Source organism: Hippocampus zosterae, chromosome 8, assembly GCF_025434085.1.
Source record: "Hippocampus zosterae strain Florida chromosome 8, ASM2543408v3, whole genome shotgun sequence".
Classification (NCBI taxonomy): Eukaryota; Metazoa; Chordata; class Actinopteri; order Syngnathiformes; family Syngnathidae; genus Hippocampus; species Hippocampus zosterae.
Genome location: NC_067458.1, coordinates 5329307 through 5344893, shown reverse-complemented (window position 1 = coordinate 5344893; position 15587 = coordinate 5329307). Strand labels below are relative to the sequence as shown.

General features: G+C 43.1%; 1 protein-coding gene across 2 annotated transcripts in view; it reads left to right on the top strand.

Moving 5' to 3' along the window:
- ap1m3 (adaptor related protein complex 1 subunit mu 3) overlaps nucleotides 1–15587 on the top strand; it is a 41767-nt gene that overhangs the window by 22943 nt on the left and 3237 nt on the right. For both annotated transcript variants that reach the window (XM_052073459.1, XM_052073458.1), the window contains 7 exons: nucleotides 4546–4693; nucleotides 6285–6411; nucleotides 11975–12117; nucleotides 12929–13000; nucleotides 13242–13400; nucleotides 14151–14276; nucleotides 14368–14443. In XM_052073459.1, the coding sequence (XP_051929419.1) occupies nucleotides 4546–4693; nucleotides 6285–6411; nucleotides 11975–12117; nucleotides 12929–13000; nucleotides 13242–13400; nucleotides 14151–14276; nucleotides 14368–14443 (851 nt within the window). The remainder of the gene's footprint in view (nucleotides 1–4545; nucleotides 4694–6284; nucleotides 6412–11974; nucleotides 12118–12928; nucleotides 13001–13241; nucleotides 13401–14150; nucleotides 14277–14367; nucleotides 14444–15587) is intronic.

The window sequence follows — 15587 nt, the reverse complement described above, 5'->3', positions numbered from 1 at the left end:
AGAGTTCAGCCCCTCTCGAGAGAACTGGTAGCAGAACCCAGGCTGTGTGTGGAGGCAAGTCCGACTATATCTAGTCGGAAATTCTCTGCCTCACACACCAGCTCGGGCTCCTTCCCTGCCAGAGAGGTGACATTCCATGTCCCAAGAGCTAGCTTCTGCAGCCGAGGATCGGACCGCCAGGGTCCCCGCCTTTGGCTGCCGCCCAGCTCACATTGCACCCGACCCCTTTGGCCCCTCTCATGGGTGGTGAGCCCATGGGAAGGGGGACCCATGTTGCCTCTTCGGGCTGTGCCCGGCCGGGCCCCATGGGTGTCGGCCCGGCCACCAGGCGCCTGCCAACGAGCCCCACCTCCAGGCCTGGCTCCAGAGGGGGGCCCCGGTGACCCGTGTCCGGGCATGGGAAACCTAGATCCATTTATTTCAATCATCATTGGGGTCTTTGAGCCGTGCTTTGTCTGGCCCCTCACCTAGAACCTGTTTGCCATGGGTGACCCTGCCAGGGGCATAAATCCCCAGACAACTTAGCTTCTAGGATCATTGGGACACACAAACCCCTCCACCACGGTAAGGTGACGACTCACGGAGGGGTCTAACCAAAATAATAAACACAAATCATGACACGAGGAGCGTCCAATCTGGCCACAACACTCTGTGGTCGCTATGGTAACATTTAAACGTCCCTTCAAAATAAGATACACCCCAAATACAAAGTGCATGAAAAATACGACTCACCATTGCAACATATTATGCAGAGTGGGCTTGGTGCGTGGGAATCTCCCATTGAGATAAATCCATATTTTAAGTAGGACTCCTGATACTAGGGGTGTTCACACGGCACACATTTGCTCCGGCGCTGCACCAATGTATTTAGTGGCGATATATTTTACACCGCAGCAAATTTTGTGGAGCGTTCACACGTAGAAAGCCGCTGAGCGTGTCGGCGTCGGTGCAGCCCCACTTGCGTTCACACGCCAGTTTCTGCAGTGGAGCAAAACGACAAAAAACAAATGAGCTGTCGTGTTGGTTCTTTTTAAAACTTATACACAACTCAAGCGACTACTGGACAGGCACGTCCTTCTCCTTCTCGGTCTCCGTGCCTACTGCTCGAGAGTGACCGCTCCCGAAAACGTAAATCAACAATGACTTCAATGACACTCAGAAAAGCAAAAACGTAATGCGCCAAACAGAAAATCAAGAGAGGAAATCACAAAATAAATTATATGGAGGGCGGGGGTTGTGAACACACAACAAAGGAACAAACTACACAAACAACTCCGACCGAGACAGTCCAGTCTCCTACAAAAGGAAAGATGTTACCAGCCAAGTCTTGTGTCGTTATTAAACAAACACATGTCGGAAATCCGACAGAGCACGAACACAACGCATTCTCGCCGTACTTAATCAACTCTTCACAAGCATTTGCTCTGGAGCAAATTTAACCCAGTTGCGTTCACACGTGTAGATTTTTAAACCACCTCCCTGAGGTGGATCAAATTTGCTCCGGTGTAAGCTCTTTTCCGGTGCTACGCCGGACCAAATCTTGCTGTGTGAACACCCCTACTGTCTATTAAATGTAGCCTTCTTTTTCTTGAAAGTCATAGGCTCCTCTTTTGTCTCCTGGCTTGGCCTTTTCCCCTTCCCAAAGACGTTTGTTACTCATTTTGCTAGCTCTTGGGTTTCATTTTAGCAATAACCTGCCAGGGGACCGAGAAGCGCGCCTTGACCTGCGTCAAGTGCCCTCGTACTGTAGACGGATGGAACAGAGAATCTAGTAATTTTTCAAAATAAAACATCTTTTAAATTCCGAAATGAATAAAACGGAAGTAATGTGAGTTATTCATTCATTCTGTGCGGCCCGGTACCAATTGACCCATGGACCGATATCGATCCGCGGCCCGGGATTGGGGACCACTCAGGGCCTCCTGACTGGTGTCTCCGCAACTAATCACTGTTCAGCTTGTAAATTTTTTTTGAGTATTTCTAAAAACTGTCAGTTGTATGTAAGGAAAAGTATTTATTTTTTTTAAATACTTGGGCCCAAAAAAAATCTCATCTTTGCAAAATCTGTTTGCGATTTTTCAGTTCTGTTGTTTTTGGCTGCATCGCTCGGTGTGCGTCTTACATGTCTTTCTAGAACATTAGTTTCCCTCATTTCGCGGTTAATTTATTCAGACTCAGCCCCCTATTCCTTCTCTTGTGCATACAAACATACCAGCACAAACAACCTCTGTCTGCAGTATGCTTTACAGTTCCTGACCTTTTCATGCACCAACTCGAAGAAAAAAAAACACCCCCACATCATTTCCCTTACATCATAACATCATCATATCTGGTGACAGTAAATACGTGAAGCTGTGTGTGGGATGTGCATCTGACCATTGATCTGTGTGTCTCAACTTGTTATGTTCATCTGTCAGCAGACTGCCAAGCCCATTGAGAGATCTTCATTAGCATTTCTAAACAACATTTGGGAACAAACGCAACAAAACCGCTTCCCCAAACAGGCCTGTTCACTGTATGCCTTTGATCTCTCAGAATTCCAAAAGTTTCGTTGGCGTCAACACACAAATAAAATGTCCATGCTGGATGAACTGAACCAAAAGATACAGAAACTAGTTTTTGGAACAACTGCTTCCAGTAAATGATGGCGTAATTCTGGTGAGGGAGAGCGAGAGGTGGAAGAGGAAGCGACAAAAGTGGAAAGAGACACACCAAGGTTTGACTTGGTGTGGTTAAATCTTTATAGAATAACAGATTTGGAGGCATTTCATCTGAATTATGCAGTCAGTTATTGCCCATCACTGCCAGAAAGGCATTCTGTGCTCAACTCACTATCAGAAGCATTGACCTGCTTTACATCTTCAATTGGAATATTTGATACATTAAATTGTATTAATTTATTGAGAACAATTTATTGTGATTATTTTTTGCATTCTTTTGCACTGCTTCCAGTACATACAGTACGTGTCGGATTTCTATTTTATTTTATTTTTAAATCATCAGATTTCATAATTTCTGTGCCACCCTCTCAATCTAATCTCCTTACGGATTTAAGAATCTGTAGTGCTGGTGATGTAGTTTACAGATTATCTCCGATGGTTTGAATATTATTTATTTACTTACTTATTTTATATCTCTGGACTTTAAAAAACAAACAAAAAACATCTCCCCAAATCAGACCAAATGAATTCATGATTGAATATCATTTAAGTAATGATCGACGGACTGTCAACCATAAAAAGCAACTTACCTTTGCTGTCACAATACAAATATCCAGCCAACATGCTTCCCCATTTGGACACAAAGAAATTATAAGACTTCAGGCTTGTCACGGCATCAAAAGGCTTCCCTCTTGGCAATCAAGTAATTCACGATATTTTGATAGCTCACTTCGGGAAACACACTGGATTCATTTGACCAGTCTGACTTTGAAAGTTGAAAGAGGTGGCAGTTTCTCATCGTCTTTCTCTCCAGTCTAGTTCAGTTTTTCTATATATTGACTTTGAACGACCTGTTCCAATGTGTCAATGTAATCGACAGGTGTTCAAATAGTGACCTTTTTCACGCAACTCAGCATAAGTAGAGCGTTGACCGATAACACTAACAATGGCTAAGGCTTATTTTAAGATAAGATATCCTTTATTCGTCCCACACTGGGGAAATTTACAGCCTCCAGCAGCAAGAATGTATGTAGAAAGAAGAAAGGAGAAAGAGAAAAAAAAACAACAACAAACATCTTTATTATTATTATTTTCATGTTTTTCTACTGCATGCATGCTCTCAAACATGACGCCCGAAACCAAGTCTTTTTTTTTTCCGAGTTGGGCCACAAAGGTTTGAAAGTGAACATAGTCTTATATTCTTTCACTAAATTCACAGGACATCCTTTAACTGTATGGTTCTTCAATTGATAAACTCCCAGACTCCATCAGATTGGCTCTGTCACACAGTGAAAATATGCATTTTAATGTTGCAAAAGTGACATCCTGCAATGAGGACGACAGGGCCTTAGAAATGACAACTCTGTACACAGACCAAGCAACTGGTTACTGCACATCCTGTTGTTAAATTATTCAATTAAACTGTTTAAAAATGCAAAGGGGTTCCCGGTTGCCCCAAATAATGTTTTTAAAATAAGATCTTTATTTATTGGTCTCCCATTGGGATTTTTGTTTGTCATTTGATTTTAGTTAATGAAACAAATCCGTGAAATGCAACAACAATGGTTTAATGCTAATCACTACACTGCATTTAATTACACGAATAATCTGCATACAATTCAAATTAGTTTGAGTCAAAATGATATTAACATAAATGTTAGCTTCTTGATAGTCTAAAGCATGTTGCAATGAAAATAGATGCGAGTAGAATAGTTATAGAATAGAATTGCTGTTTTTAATTCACCTCATATTAAGCCTTGTTTGTTAATGTGCAAAACAAATGCCATTGGTCCCCAAGCAGAGATTACATTTTGTGACAGGTTTCTGTGCTGGATTATTGACTGATTACAAACCAGCATCATAGACTTTCTTTTGTTTCTTTTAGGTACATTACCCAGGAGGGTCATAAACTCGAGATTGGGGCTGTTCGACCTCCTGCCACTGTCACCAATGCTGTGTCGTGGAGGTCAGAGGGCATCAAGTACAGGAAGAATGAGGTCTTTATGGATGTCATTGAGTCAGTAAATCTTTTGGTGAGGACACACTTTTTTTATGTTCTGAAAATGTCCTTTGTGATGGAAAAAAAAAATTTAAATTTCAGAATTCTCTGGAAACCTTCTGCTCATGTATATACAGTAGCAGCACAACCACAATTGTACCACAAAATGAAAGCAATTAGTTTAAATTGAACAGAAAATTAGTCAAATAACAGTTGAACCTTCTTCAATGTCAAATTATCTAACTAAGTAGCTAGCTTCTGTAGCTATCCATCTATGTACTGTATGTGAGGTGTTACCACCAAGGACCATTAAAAAATTATTTACTATTGTTTCACATGGCCTTCAGTCCATCCATCCATCCATCTTTCTATCCATCCATCGATATCTGCAGCATGGCGCACATTTGGCGAGCACGTCTGCCTCACAGTTCTTGTGCTTGGGATTTGAATTGGTGGTGCTCGGGCTTCCGCCGGCATTCGAAACCCATGCATATTAAACAACTAAAGGACAGAAAGGACCAGACAAACATAAAAATATATATCAGATAGGTTTGTGTTTGTTTGAATTTTTTTCAGAAATGTATTTGGTGTGCAGTACCGTATTTTCACGACCATTCGGCGCACCGTATTGTTGGGCGCAGTCTCAGTAACTGGTGCTATTTCTGTATTTGACACATACACAAAACGCACTGTATTATTGGGCGCAGCCAGGCATGGTAAAGCATACGCCAGCTTAAACATACGCCATGTATGCATGCACGCTAAAAACACGTTAGATTGAAGCATACGGTAGCATGCATGCACGCTAAAACATACCAAGTATGTTAGCTTAAAGCATACGGTAGCAGCTAAGACATACAGACGCACGCTAAAAACACGTATTTAAAAAGGCAACGGAAGCAAAACTGTGTTCGGTTGTACTTTATTTAGCCATTTTACAATGTACTCACGCAACTGGTACCTGCTAGGGGCGTGCCTTTAGTGTCCTCTTACATGATCACCCTTCATTCATTGGCGACTGGTACCTGTTGTCTGTTTGAGTGGGTGTTGGTGAATGCACATGTCAATTAGTGTTGGGCAGACCCGTCCGTTTATGTTACAATTGGTTCCTGCTAATAAACACTACTAGATGGCATAGGAACTCTAACAGGGAAACAAGTTAACGGGGACTATAAAGAGATTGTAACTCCTTACATAAGGCGCATCGGATAAGGGGGCCCACTGTCGGCTTTTGAGAAAATGTAATGCTTTTAGGTGCGCCTTATACTGCGGAAAATACAGTACTTGTTTGTCTCTGTGTGCCCCACGATTGGTTGGCGCCCAATTCAGGGTGTAATTGAAATTGTCACTTAAGTAACAAAAGGAATTGACTCCCCTCAGATATATTATTTTTGAATACACTGGCCAGTCTTATCCAGTTTATCACAGTAAAATGGAAAAGGTGTTGTCTGTAAAAATCATTTTAAAAAATGCTTTTCGAATTTGGTGGTTTTAACAAAAAAAAATTGTCGTTTCTCCATTTTTGTTTGTTATGAAATGTGGATTGGAGTATTCTGTTGTCACCGTGTGAATCAACCCTTTTTTTTTTAACTAATGTATAATTCCTTATCTGTTTTTTCTTACAGGTGAATGCCACTGGCAATGTCCTGCGAAGCGAAATAGTGGGCTGCATTAAGCTTAAAGTAATCCTTTCAGGGATGCCTGAACTCAGACTGGGACTCAATGATAAAGTGCTGTTTGAAATTACAGGCAGTAAGTAACAGTGCATAAGTGTCAATATTTTCAGGCATTTGTATATGTAGACGGATGTCCGATCGGCTTATACTCACAAGGGTCGTGGTGGGTGCTGGAGCCTATCCCAGCTGTCTTTGGGCAGTAGGCGGGGGACACCCTGAAACGGTTGCCAACCAATTGCAGGGCACACAGAGACGAACAACCATCCACGCTCACACTCACACCGAGGGAGAATTTCAAGAGTTCAATAGGCCTGCCATGCATGTTTTTAGAATGTGGGAGGAAACCAGAGTACCCGGGGAAAACCCACGCAGGCCTGGAGAGAACATACAAACGCCACACATGGAGGCCGGAACTGGAATAGCACTCAGCACTGTAAGGTCGACGCGCTAACAACTGGACCACCGGGCCGCCCGTGAAACGTTTAAATACCCTATAATTATATAGTTTTGTCAGTGCTTTAAAAGTGGCAAAAAAATGGTTGGCAGTCCACGGACAGCATGTACTTGCCTCAACTGGTCTGTGACACAAAAAAGGTTGGGGACCACTGCTTTACGTAATGGATGATGTTGTGGGGTACATCTGACGAGCCCAGGACAGGCAGTGTAAATGCCACCAGACATTGGAATTACTTAAAGTACTCCGGAGTAGTTCTGGAATTCTGGCCTTATTCCCTGTGAGGAGTGTTGCAGAGCCTATTCACAATTTCCATCATTTAACACTGCCCCCTTCTGGAAAAGATCTGCACAGACAGGAAGCTGAGTCATTTAATTCCTTTGTTCAAATACTTGCACTAAAAGTACACAAGACTCAAATTAGTACTTTGATAATGATCACAGAACGCAAGTTCTTTAACTGCCATTCAGCCAGGTTTTCAAAAAATTTTACATAAAATCTATAACTTGTACACCAGGGATGGGCAACTTTGGTGCATTTTTCACAAAAGTTAATTCACTCAAAATTGTAATATTAATTTAGTTCATTGTTTGTCCTGCATTTCATTCCAAATCTGTTGAAAACGTATCCGGACTACCCAGGTAATTTAAGATATGGTGTATGTACAACCAAGCCATCTCTGCCATCCAGTGGTGAATGGTGATATTATGACATAAAACTGACACTCTGGAGGAGGTGGGCAACAGAAGGATGCTAACTAAGCTAAAAGCTATGATGGCCAGTCCCTCCCACCCCCTCCAGCCCGCCCTGACAGCACTTGGTAGCTCCTTCAGCCAGAGACTGTTACACCCGCGCTGCAAGAAGGAGAGATACCGACGCTCGTTCCTACCGACTGCTGTCAGGCTGATGAATAAAAAATAACAATCATAATAATAATTAAATGATGTGAAGGAAAATTGTAAATAGTACTGCGATTTATCCATTTTGTGTTCATATTGCATTTAATTGAAAGATGTTTGTTGTTTTTTTCTCTTTCTTCTTTCTTCTTTCTACATACATTCTTGCTGCTGGAGGCTGTAAATTTCCCCAGTGTGGGACGAATAAAGGATATCTTATCTTATCTTATACAGCTGACCACTGCATACTTGCAATTCGGCACCTACAGATTTTGCATCTGATATAAAATATTAGTTTTCAATATTTTAAAAAACATATATTGGGGGTATTTTATAATTGTTCATTCCAGTGAAAATCATACAATGAATGAGTGTTTTTTTTGTTTTGTTTTGTTTTTTGATCAAGGGCCACTCTGAGTGTGGCCAGGGACCGAATGTGGTGCGTGAGCTGCCAGTTTCTGTTGTTCACAGTTATCTATGTTTTAGAGTCATGATAATAATAATAATAATAATATAAATTAGAATTACTCAACAATTTTCATCCTGCTGCATTTGACTCAATATATTTTAAGTGAAAACAGTCAGCATGAGCAGATATGCAATATAATTAACACCAACCGCTAACCAGCCTTACAAAACACTGCGATCTGTTTTGCTGTATTTTTTTCTGGCTACTTTTGCGTTTCATGTGTCTGTATTAAAAACATAAGACCAGCTGAGAACAAAGGGACACATCCACAAGGGACACTGTCGCATCTTCTGCTCTCCCTGAGCTAGTGCACAGATGCACATGTACAGACTTGTGTCTTGTTATTGCCCCACAGGTCCAAGCAGGGACAGAACAAGTCTCAAATTACCTTTACTTCTTAGCTTTGCCAGAATACTTGCCTTGATAATGCATTTGTGAGTTCCTAACAGAGAAAGAGAGAATTGGTTCATATGTGTTGCCCTGGTTGGTATTCATTAAAAGAGCAGCTCCAAATCCGTCACTACAAAGGTGGCATCGCACACATACTGTACAGTATGCATGCATGCGAAAAAACCCAACAACTGTATTTTGAAACAAGCATGCAACACCAGACATCGAGCCTGTGTACATGTGAACCTTCTTGTCAGAACAACAAAACAAATTCATCAATGACAGCAGGTGGCACACATTTTTGTTGACTTCAAATGGAGGAGGGGTTGATTTAACTGAAGGCACACAGTTTTTTCCACGACTCAGCACCCACCATCAACTACAGCAGGGCTGTAGAGGAGCATTGGGCTTAATTCTCCAGCTGAACATGAGTGCCATCATGGCAGAGGTCACTTTTTAACAGCTTTTTTGCATTAATGGTTTCCAATAGATTTCCAATCTACTCATCAGAATCAATGTCGGTAAAAGATGATAAAATCTCCTGAGGTTTGTCTCTGTATGCCTTTTCATGTTCAAAGATTGATTGGTCAGCATAGAATGGAACATTCTGTTTGTCAATTTTGGTTTGAAATTCTGCCGATTCTGTTCATAACTTTTATGGACAGAATTTCTAGGCGCAGCCGAAGCGTTGAGGGGGTCTGTTTTGGGGGCCTCAGTATTGCATCCCTGCTTTTTGCAGATGATGTGGTGCTGTTGGCTCCTTCAAACGGGGCTCTCCAACTCTCACTGGAGCGTTTCGCAGCCGAGTGTGAAGCGGTTGGGATGAAAATCAGCACCTCCAAATCTGAAACCATGGTCCTCAGTCGGAAAAGGGTGGAGTGCCCTCTCCGGGTCGGGGAGGAGATCTTGCCCCAAGTGGAGGAGTTCAAGTATCTTGGGGTCTTGTTCACGACTGGGGGCAGGAGGGAGCGGGAGATCGACAGGCGGATCGGTGCAGCGTCTGCTGTGATGCGGACGTTGTATCGGTCTGTCGTGGTGAAGAAGGAGCTGAGCCAAAGGGCGAAGCTCTCAATTTACCGGTCGATCTACGTCCCAACCCTCATCTATGGTGACGAGCTATGGGTCGTGACCGAAAGAACGAGATCCCGGATACAAGCGGCCGAAATGAGTTTTCTCCGCAGGGTGACCGGGCTCTCCCTTAGAGATAAGGTGAGAAGCTCGGTCATCCGGGAGGGGCTCAGAGTCAAGCCGCTTCTCCTCCACATCGAGAGGAGCCAGATGAGGTGGCTTGGGCATCTGATTCGGATGCCTCCTGAGCGCCTCCCTGGTGAGGTGTTCCGGGCATGTCCCACCGCGAGGAGACCCAGAGGAAGACCCAGGACACGCTGGAGAGACTATGTCACCCAGCTGGCCTGGGAACGTCTCGGGATCCCCCGGGGAGAGCTGGAAGAAGTAGCTAGGGAGAGGGAAGTCTGGGCTTCCCTGCTAAAGCTGTTGCCCCCGCGACCCGGCCCCGGATAAGCGGTAGATGATGGATGGATGGATGGATGGTTTGAAATTGTTGTCTGTCTATTTAGTTTAAAGAGTGGTTATTTATTAGCCGCAAGGCAAGCGATACAGAAGAATGCTAATATTAGTATGACCTTCTATTCCTCAAGTGTCTCATTTCGACATCATTAGGTTAGATTCTTGCATTCACAAAAGAAATGACCCAACAACTTGAAGAACATAAGGCAAGTCATGTAAAAATATATTCATTATAATTAGAAGTCAGTACAATTGGGAGCATGATCCACTAAAAATGAATTGGTTTTTACTTTGCTTTTACTTTTTATTCTTGTCTTTTTTTCGATTAACATCTCTTAAATTACAGGTGTCAAACTCAAAAATCTGTACCAAAATCTAAAATTCTCATCTGTAATAAGAAGGATATCATAAGCATTTTCTTGATACCAAAACCCGATATGACAGTAATGTCAACAAAAGTGTCATCCTGTATAGTATGCTCACCTTCCACTCACATATCAACACCATCACCCGCACTGCTCATTTCCACCTCCGCAATATTACCAGACTTCGCCCTTCCCTCACCCCCCGCACCACTGCTATCCTTGTCCACAGTCTTGTCACATCCCGCCTTGATTACTGCAACGCTCTCCTCTTCGGTCTACCTCAAAAGTCCCTTCATAAAATCCAGCTGGTTCAGAACCCCTCTGCTCGTATCATCACAAAAACATCTTCCCACCAGCACATCACCCCTGTTCTCCAACAGCTCCACTGGCTCCCTGTTCAACATCGAATCAACTACAAACTGCTTCTATATGCATATATGGCCATCCACAACCTGGCCCCTCCTTACCTATCTGACCTTCTCCAGGTGCATATCCCCTCTCGCTCCCTCAGATCCTCGTCCTCCCTCCGCCTGTCAGTGCCCCCTGCCCGACTGATCACCATGGAAGCCAGAGCCTTCAGTCATGCTGCTCCAAAGCTCTGGAACAACCTACCTCCGGACCTCCAAAACTGCACACCTCTTTCCACTTTCAAGTCACGACTAAAAACACACTTGTTCAGGATTGCCTACAACACATAGGTCTTCCATTTCCTATGTTGTTATGATTTTATGTCCTGTTTTTATATAACATCTCGTTTACAAATTTTTACATTGTATTTTCTTATTGTTTGTACAGTGTCCTTGGGTGGCATGAAAGGTGCTTTTATATAAAATGCATTATTATTATATTATTATTAAAAGTGGAGGAAACCGTGATTCTTGACTTCTTTATATGGTTTCAGTCATAATGACCCTCCTATGGAAACGGTAACTAAAATATGGCCCATGACAAAAATTTGTTTGACACCCCTATCTTAAATGAATGGATGAGGGGAAAAATAGTGGGCATGAATACACAGGTATTTATACCCAAACAAGAAACAAATGTCTTTGGCTGGCTGACAGCTTACTTACAGAGACACATTTGCTTGTTGTCAAGTCGTTTCGGAAACAAATATGTTTTGTCATGACAGTGTCAAAACAGTCGAGTTGTGTTTGTGTGGGTTTTGAAGGCACATTGTGGCTGTGCTTGAGAGTGAAATACAGTCATTACACAGTTGATGAAAGACAAAAGCAGATGGTAGCGCACTGTGTCATGATTTTGTGTGTGTATATAGATCATATAGATCTGTAGCTTCATTAAATAAATCAAATCACCATCATGGAATGCTTGCCTAAATATATGATGTAGTTAGTTATTGCTGAGGCATATTTTAGTTGTGTGTGCGTGCGTGCGTGTGGGTGGGTGTGTGTGCACGCCGCGAGGGAGCAAGAGGTATGAGTGCTAAATGGTGTCTTGATTGCCTTGACCTTGTTTTAAAGGAGTACAAGTCTCACTGTTCTGTTTGTTTTGTGCATCGCTTGTGTTGTGTGTCTCAGGAGACAAAAGTAAAACTGTGGAGCTCGAGGACGTCAAGTTTCATCAGTGTGTCCGTCTGTCGCGCTTCCAGAATGACCGCACAATTTCTTTCATTCCCCCGGATGGCGAGAGCGAGCTCATGTCTTACCGGCTCAACACAATGGTGAGCTTGGCTCACACAAATAAACGGACACACGGCTTTATTTCCATATTAATATAGACTCAAATTAATTTGATTGAATAAACATTGAGCTCTGAAAATTTGAGTCTTTAGTCCAATGTTTGCTCACTAAGTGACCCACTACCTTTATTTATTCATTCATTCATTCATTCATCTTCCGTACCGCTTGATCCTCACTAGGGTCGCGGGGGGTGCTGGAGCCCATCCCAGCCGTCTCCGGGCAGTAGGCGGGGGACACCCTGAATCGGTTGCCAGCCAATCGCAGGGCACACAGAAACGAACAACCACTCACACTCACACTCACACCTAGGGACAATTTAGAGTGTTCAATCAGCCGGCCACGCATGTTTTTGGAATGTGGGAGGAAACCGGAGCACCCGGAGAAAACCCATGCAGGCCCGGGGAGAACATGCAAACTCCACACAGGGAGGCCGGAGCCAGAATCGAACCCGGTACCTCTGCACTGTGAAGCCGACGTGCTAACCACTGGACTACCGGGCCGCCCTAATCTGAGATTACTTTGTCTAAATATGTGTCAATTTGCAGTGTTACAATGATGTGGAAAACTGGAAGTTTCACATAGATCTGGGGAGTCAGTGCTTGCCAATGTTGTGCCTATATATATATATATATATATATATATATTTTTATATATATATATATATATATATATGTGTATATATATATGTGTGTGTGTGTGTACGGATGTACTGTATGTATATTTCCTTTTGATGCTGTTGAGGCCTGTGCTCCCTCCCTCTAACCGTATTCCCTTTTTCTCTCACTCTGGCAGGTAAAGCCCCTCATATGGATTGAGAGTGTGATAGAAAGGTTTTCCCACAGCAGGGTTGAGATCAAGGTGAAGGTAATGACAAATGATGCACAAGCATAAACACAAATACTACCGGGGTTTCTATCCATTGTGAGACTAATAAAGGTTTTCTTCTTCTTCTTCTATCCATAGAGGCCACTCCTTTTGTAGACTTCAAGACAAATAGCTCGTTAAAAAAAAAATGGCAATGTGAATTTTGTTTGGGGTTTTTTTTGCGTGCTTTGCTGCAAAGGTCTTTCATGGCATTTGTGTTCCCGTCTGTTTAACATTGCAGGCTCGTAGTCAGTTTAAGAGCCGGTCAACTGCCAACAATGTGTCCATTTTGGTGCCAGTGCCCAGTGATGCCGACTCACCGAAGTTCAAGACCAGCACAGGCAGTGCCAAGTGGGTGCCAGAGAAGAATGTGGTGCAGTGGAACATCAAGTCTTTTCCTGTTAGTGCGGAACATCCTCATCTTTCAGAATACATTGCAGGCATTTCGATGCTGGATTTGGGTTGTCACGGGCAAACCATCACTCAGAGTATTATCTTTAGCTATACACAGTCACCGTTGGTATGCGTAGTCGCATTTTCTACTTCGTTTTTGGTGTTTGGATGAAGCCAACACATTGAAGTCACTCGTTCCTATTGGACTAGACTGCGTGGTAGTATTTTGCTTGTATCACTGGTTCAAGTTTGTTTTTGTACCCAGAAAATGAGGTCAGAAACCTGAATATACTGAAGGAGGGAGTTTCTTTTTGTTCCCTGATGGCACAAATTCAAGATGACACTGCCTGGGTTCATGCTGCAGGATTCCTGGAGCATGTGGCTTCATTTTCACACACATGGATAACCTGCATTGAAGTTACAAACTCTTTCAATTTTTAGGAAAGACTTTTATGCTCTACAATGATCTGGGTTCAGTGAACATCTACATAAACTCTTGATTTAAAATAATGTAACGCTGGATGGAAAAAAAATAATGAGATTTTAGAGTCTTGAAGGTGATTCAGACATACTCTTTTCAAGCTGAATGAATTTGTCATGATGCTCTTCATAAGATGTCGCATGATGTTCCATTTTGCACTCATTGATGTCAATGTCACCAACAGTACAGAATGCAGTGGATATGCAGCTGCGTGGATATTAATCGTTCAGCAGTTGTATGAAGAGCTTCCTCTCTTTTCTGTGCACGTGTCTGAAGGGTGGCAAGGAGTACCTGATGCGGGCACACTTTGGGCTACCCAGTGTGGAGAGTGATGAGCTGGACGCCAAAAGACCCATCCTTGTTAATTTTGAGATACCCTATTTTACTGTGTCTGGCATTCAGGTGTGCGTCTATGTTCGGAAAGAATGTATTTGCTTTATTTCAGTACAATTTACATTTAGATATGTGTGTGAGTTTTTTTTGTGCTACCTAGGTGCGTTACCTAAAGATTATAGAGAAGAGTGGTTACCAGGCCCTGCCTTGGGTGCGCTACATCACGCAAAGTGGAGGCAAGTACACACCGTCGAATTGAGCAAGCGCAGTTAGCACACGCTGTTCCTCATTTGTTACTTTGCGGCATCATTCCTGTCTGTGTGAATGCAGCCGCGCCCAACTCCTAGTGCATAGGTGTCAAAACTCCCTGTTGCAGCATACCTGATTCAAATGAACAGGTTCAATATCAGAGCTTCTGCAGTGCTTCCTGATGATCTGATCATTTTGATCAGGTGTGTTGCAACAGGGAGACTTGGAAAACATTCAGGACAGTGGCCCTCCAGGACCTGAGTTTGACACCTGCAGTATGTCCTAGTGCAGGGGTGTACAAAGTCGGTCTTCAAGGGCCGGTGCCCTGCCTGTTTTCCAGCTCTCTCAAGAGCAACACACCTGATTCAAATAATCAGGAACGTTCTAATGCTGCTTCAGAGCTGGCTGATGAGCTGATCATCTGAATCAGGTGTGTTGCAGCCGGGAGAGCTGGAAAACAGGCAGGACAGTGGCCCTCCAGGCCTGGAGCTGGACGTGCCTGTCCGAGTGCATGAACATGTGCCTGAAAGTGCCTCAATTTTCATGAGGTGATTCACGCTAAATGTTAGATACTTCAGGCAACATCCATGATTGATGATTGTTACCTCTTCTCACATTCCCATCCTCATAACATCGCTGTTTGAGGCCTGTCATTTTGCCTTTGTTGTTGTACCACCACAGGGTTTCATCTTTTGAACATGAGTGCCAAGTCTGGTCCTCGAGAGCCCCTTTGCAGCCCGTTTTAGATGTCTCCTTCCATCAGCACACCTTGTTCAAATTGGCAGCTCATCAGCAAACTCTGCCTGATAACTATCCTGATCATTTGAATCAAGTGTGTTGGAGGAGGGAGACATCCAAAACAGGCTGGATTGTGGCTCTCGAGCATAGGACGTGGGCACCCCTATTTTGATCAGGCCACGTAGTCGTTACGGTTTCCCTTCGAAGGTCATTACGACTGATTTTGTAAAACCGTGTAAATGTGTAACCACCGCCACAAATGACATCCACAGCGAACAAGAAATTGAAAACTTGTTTTGAAATCAGAAGTCAAGAATAATCGCCGGTTCAAATTTTGTTATTATGGATTAGATATGACAAATTATCATTTTGGCTCAGACTTTGTCAAGCATC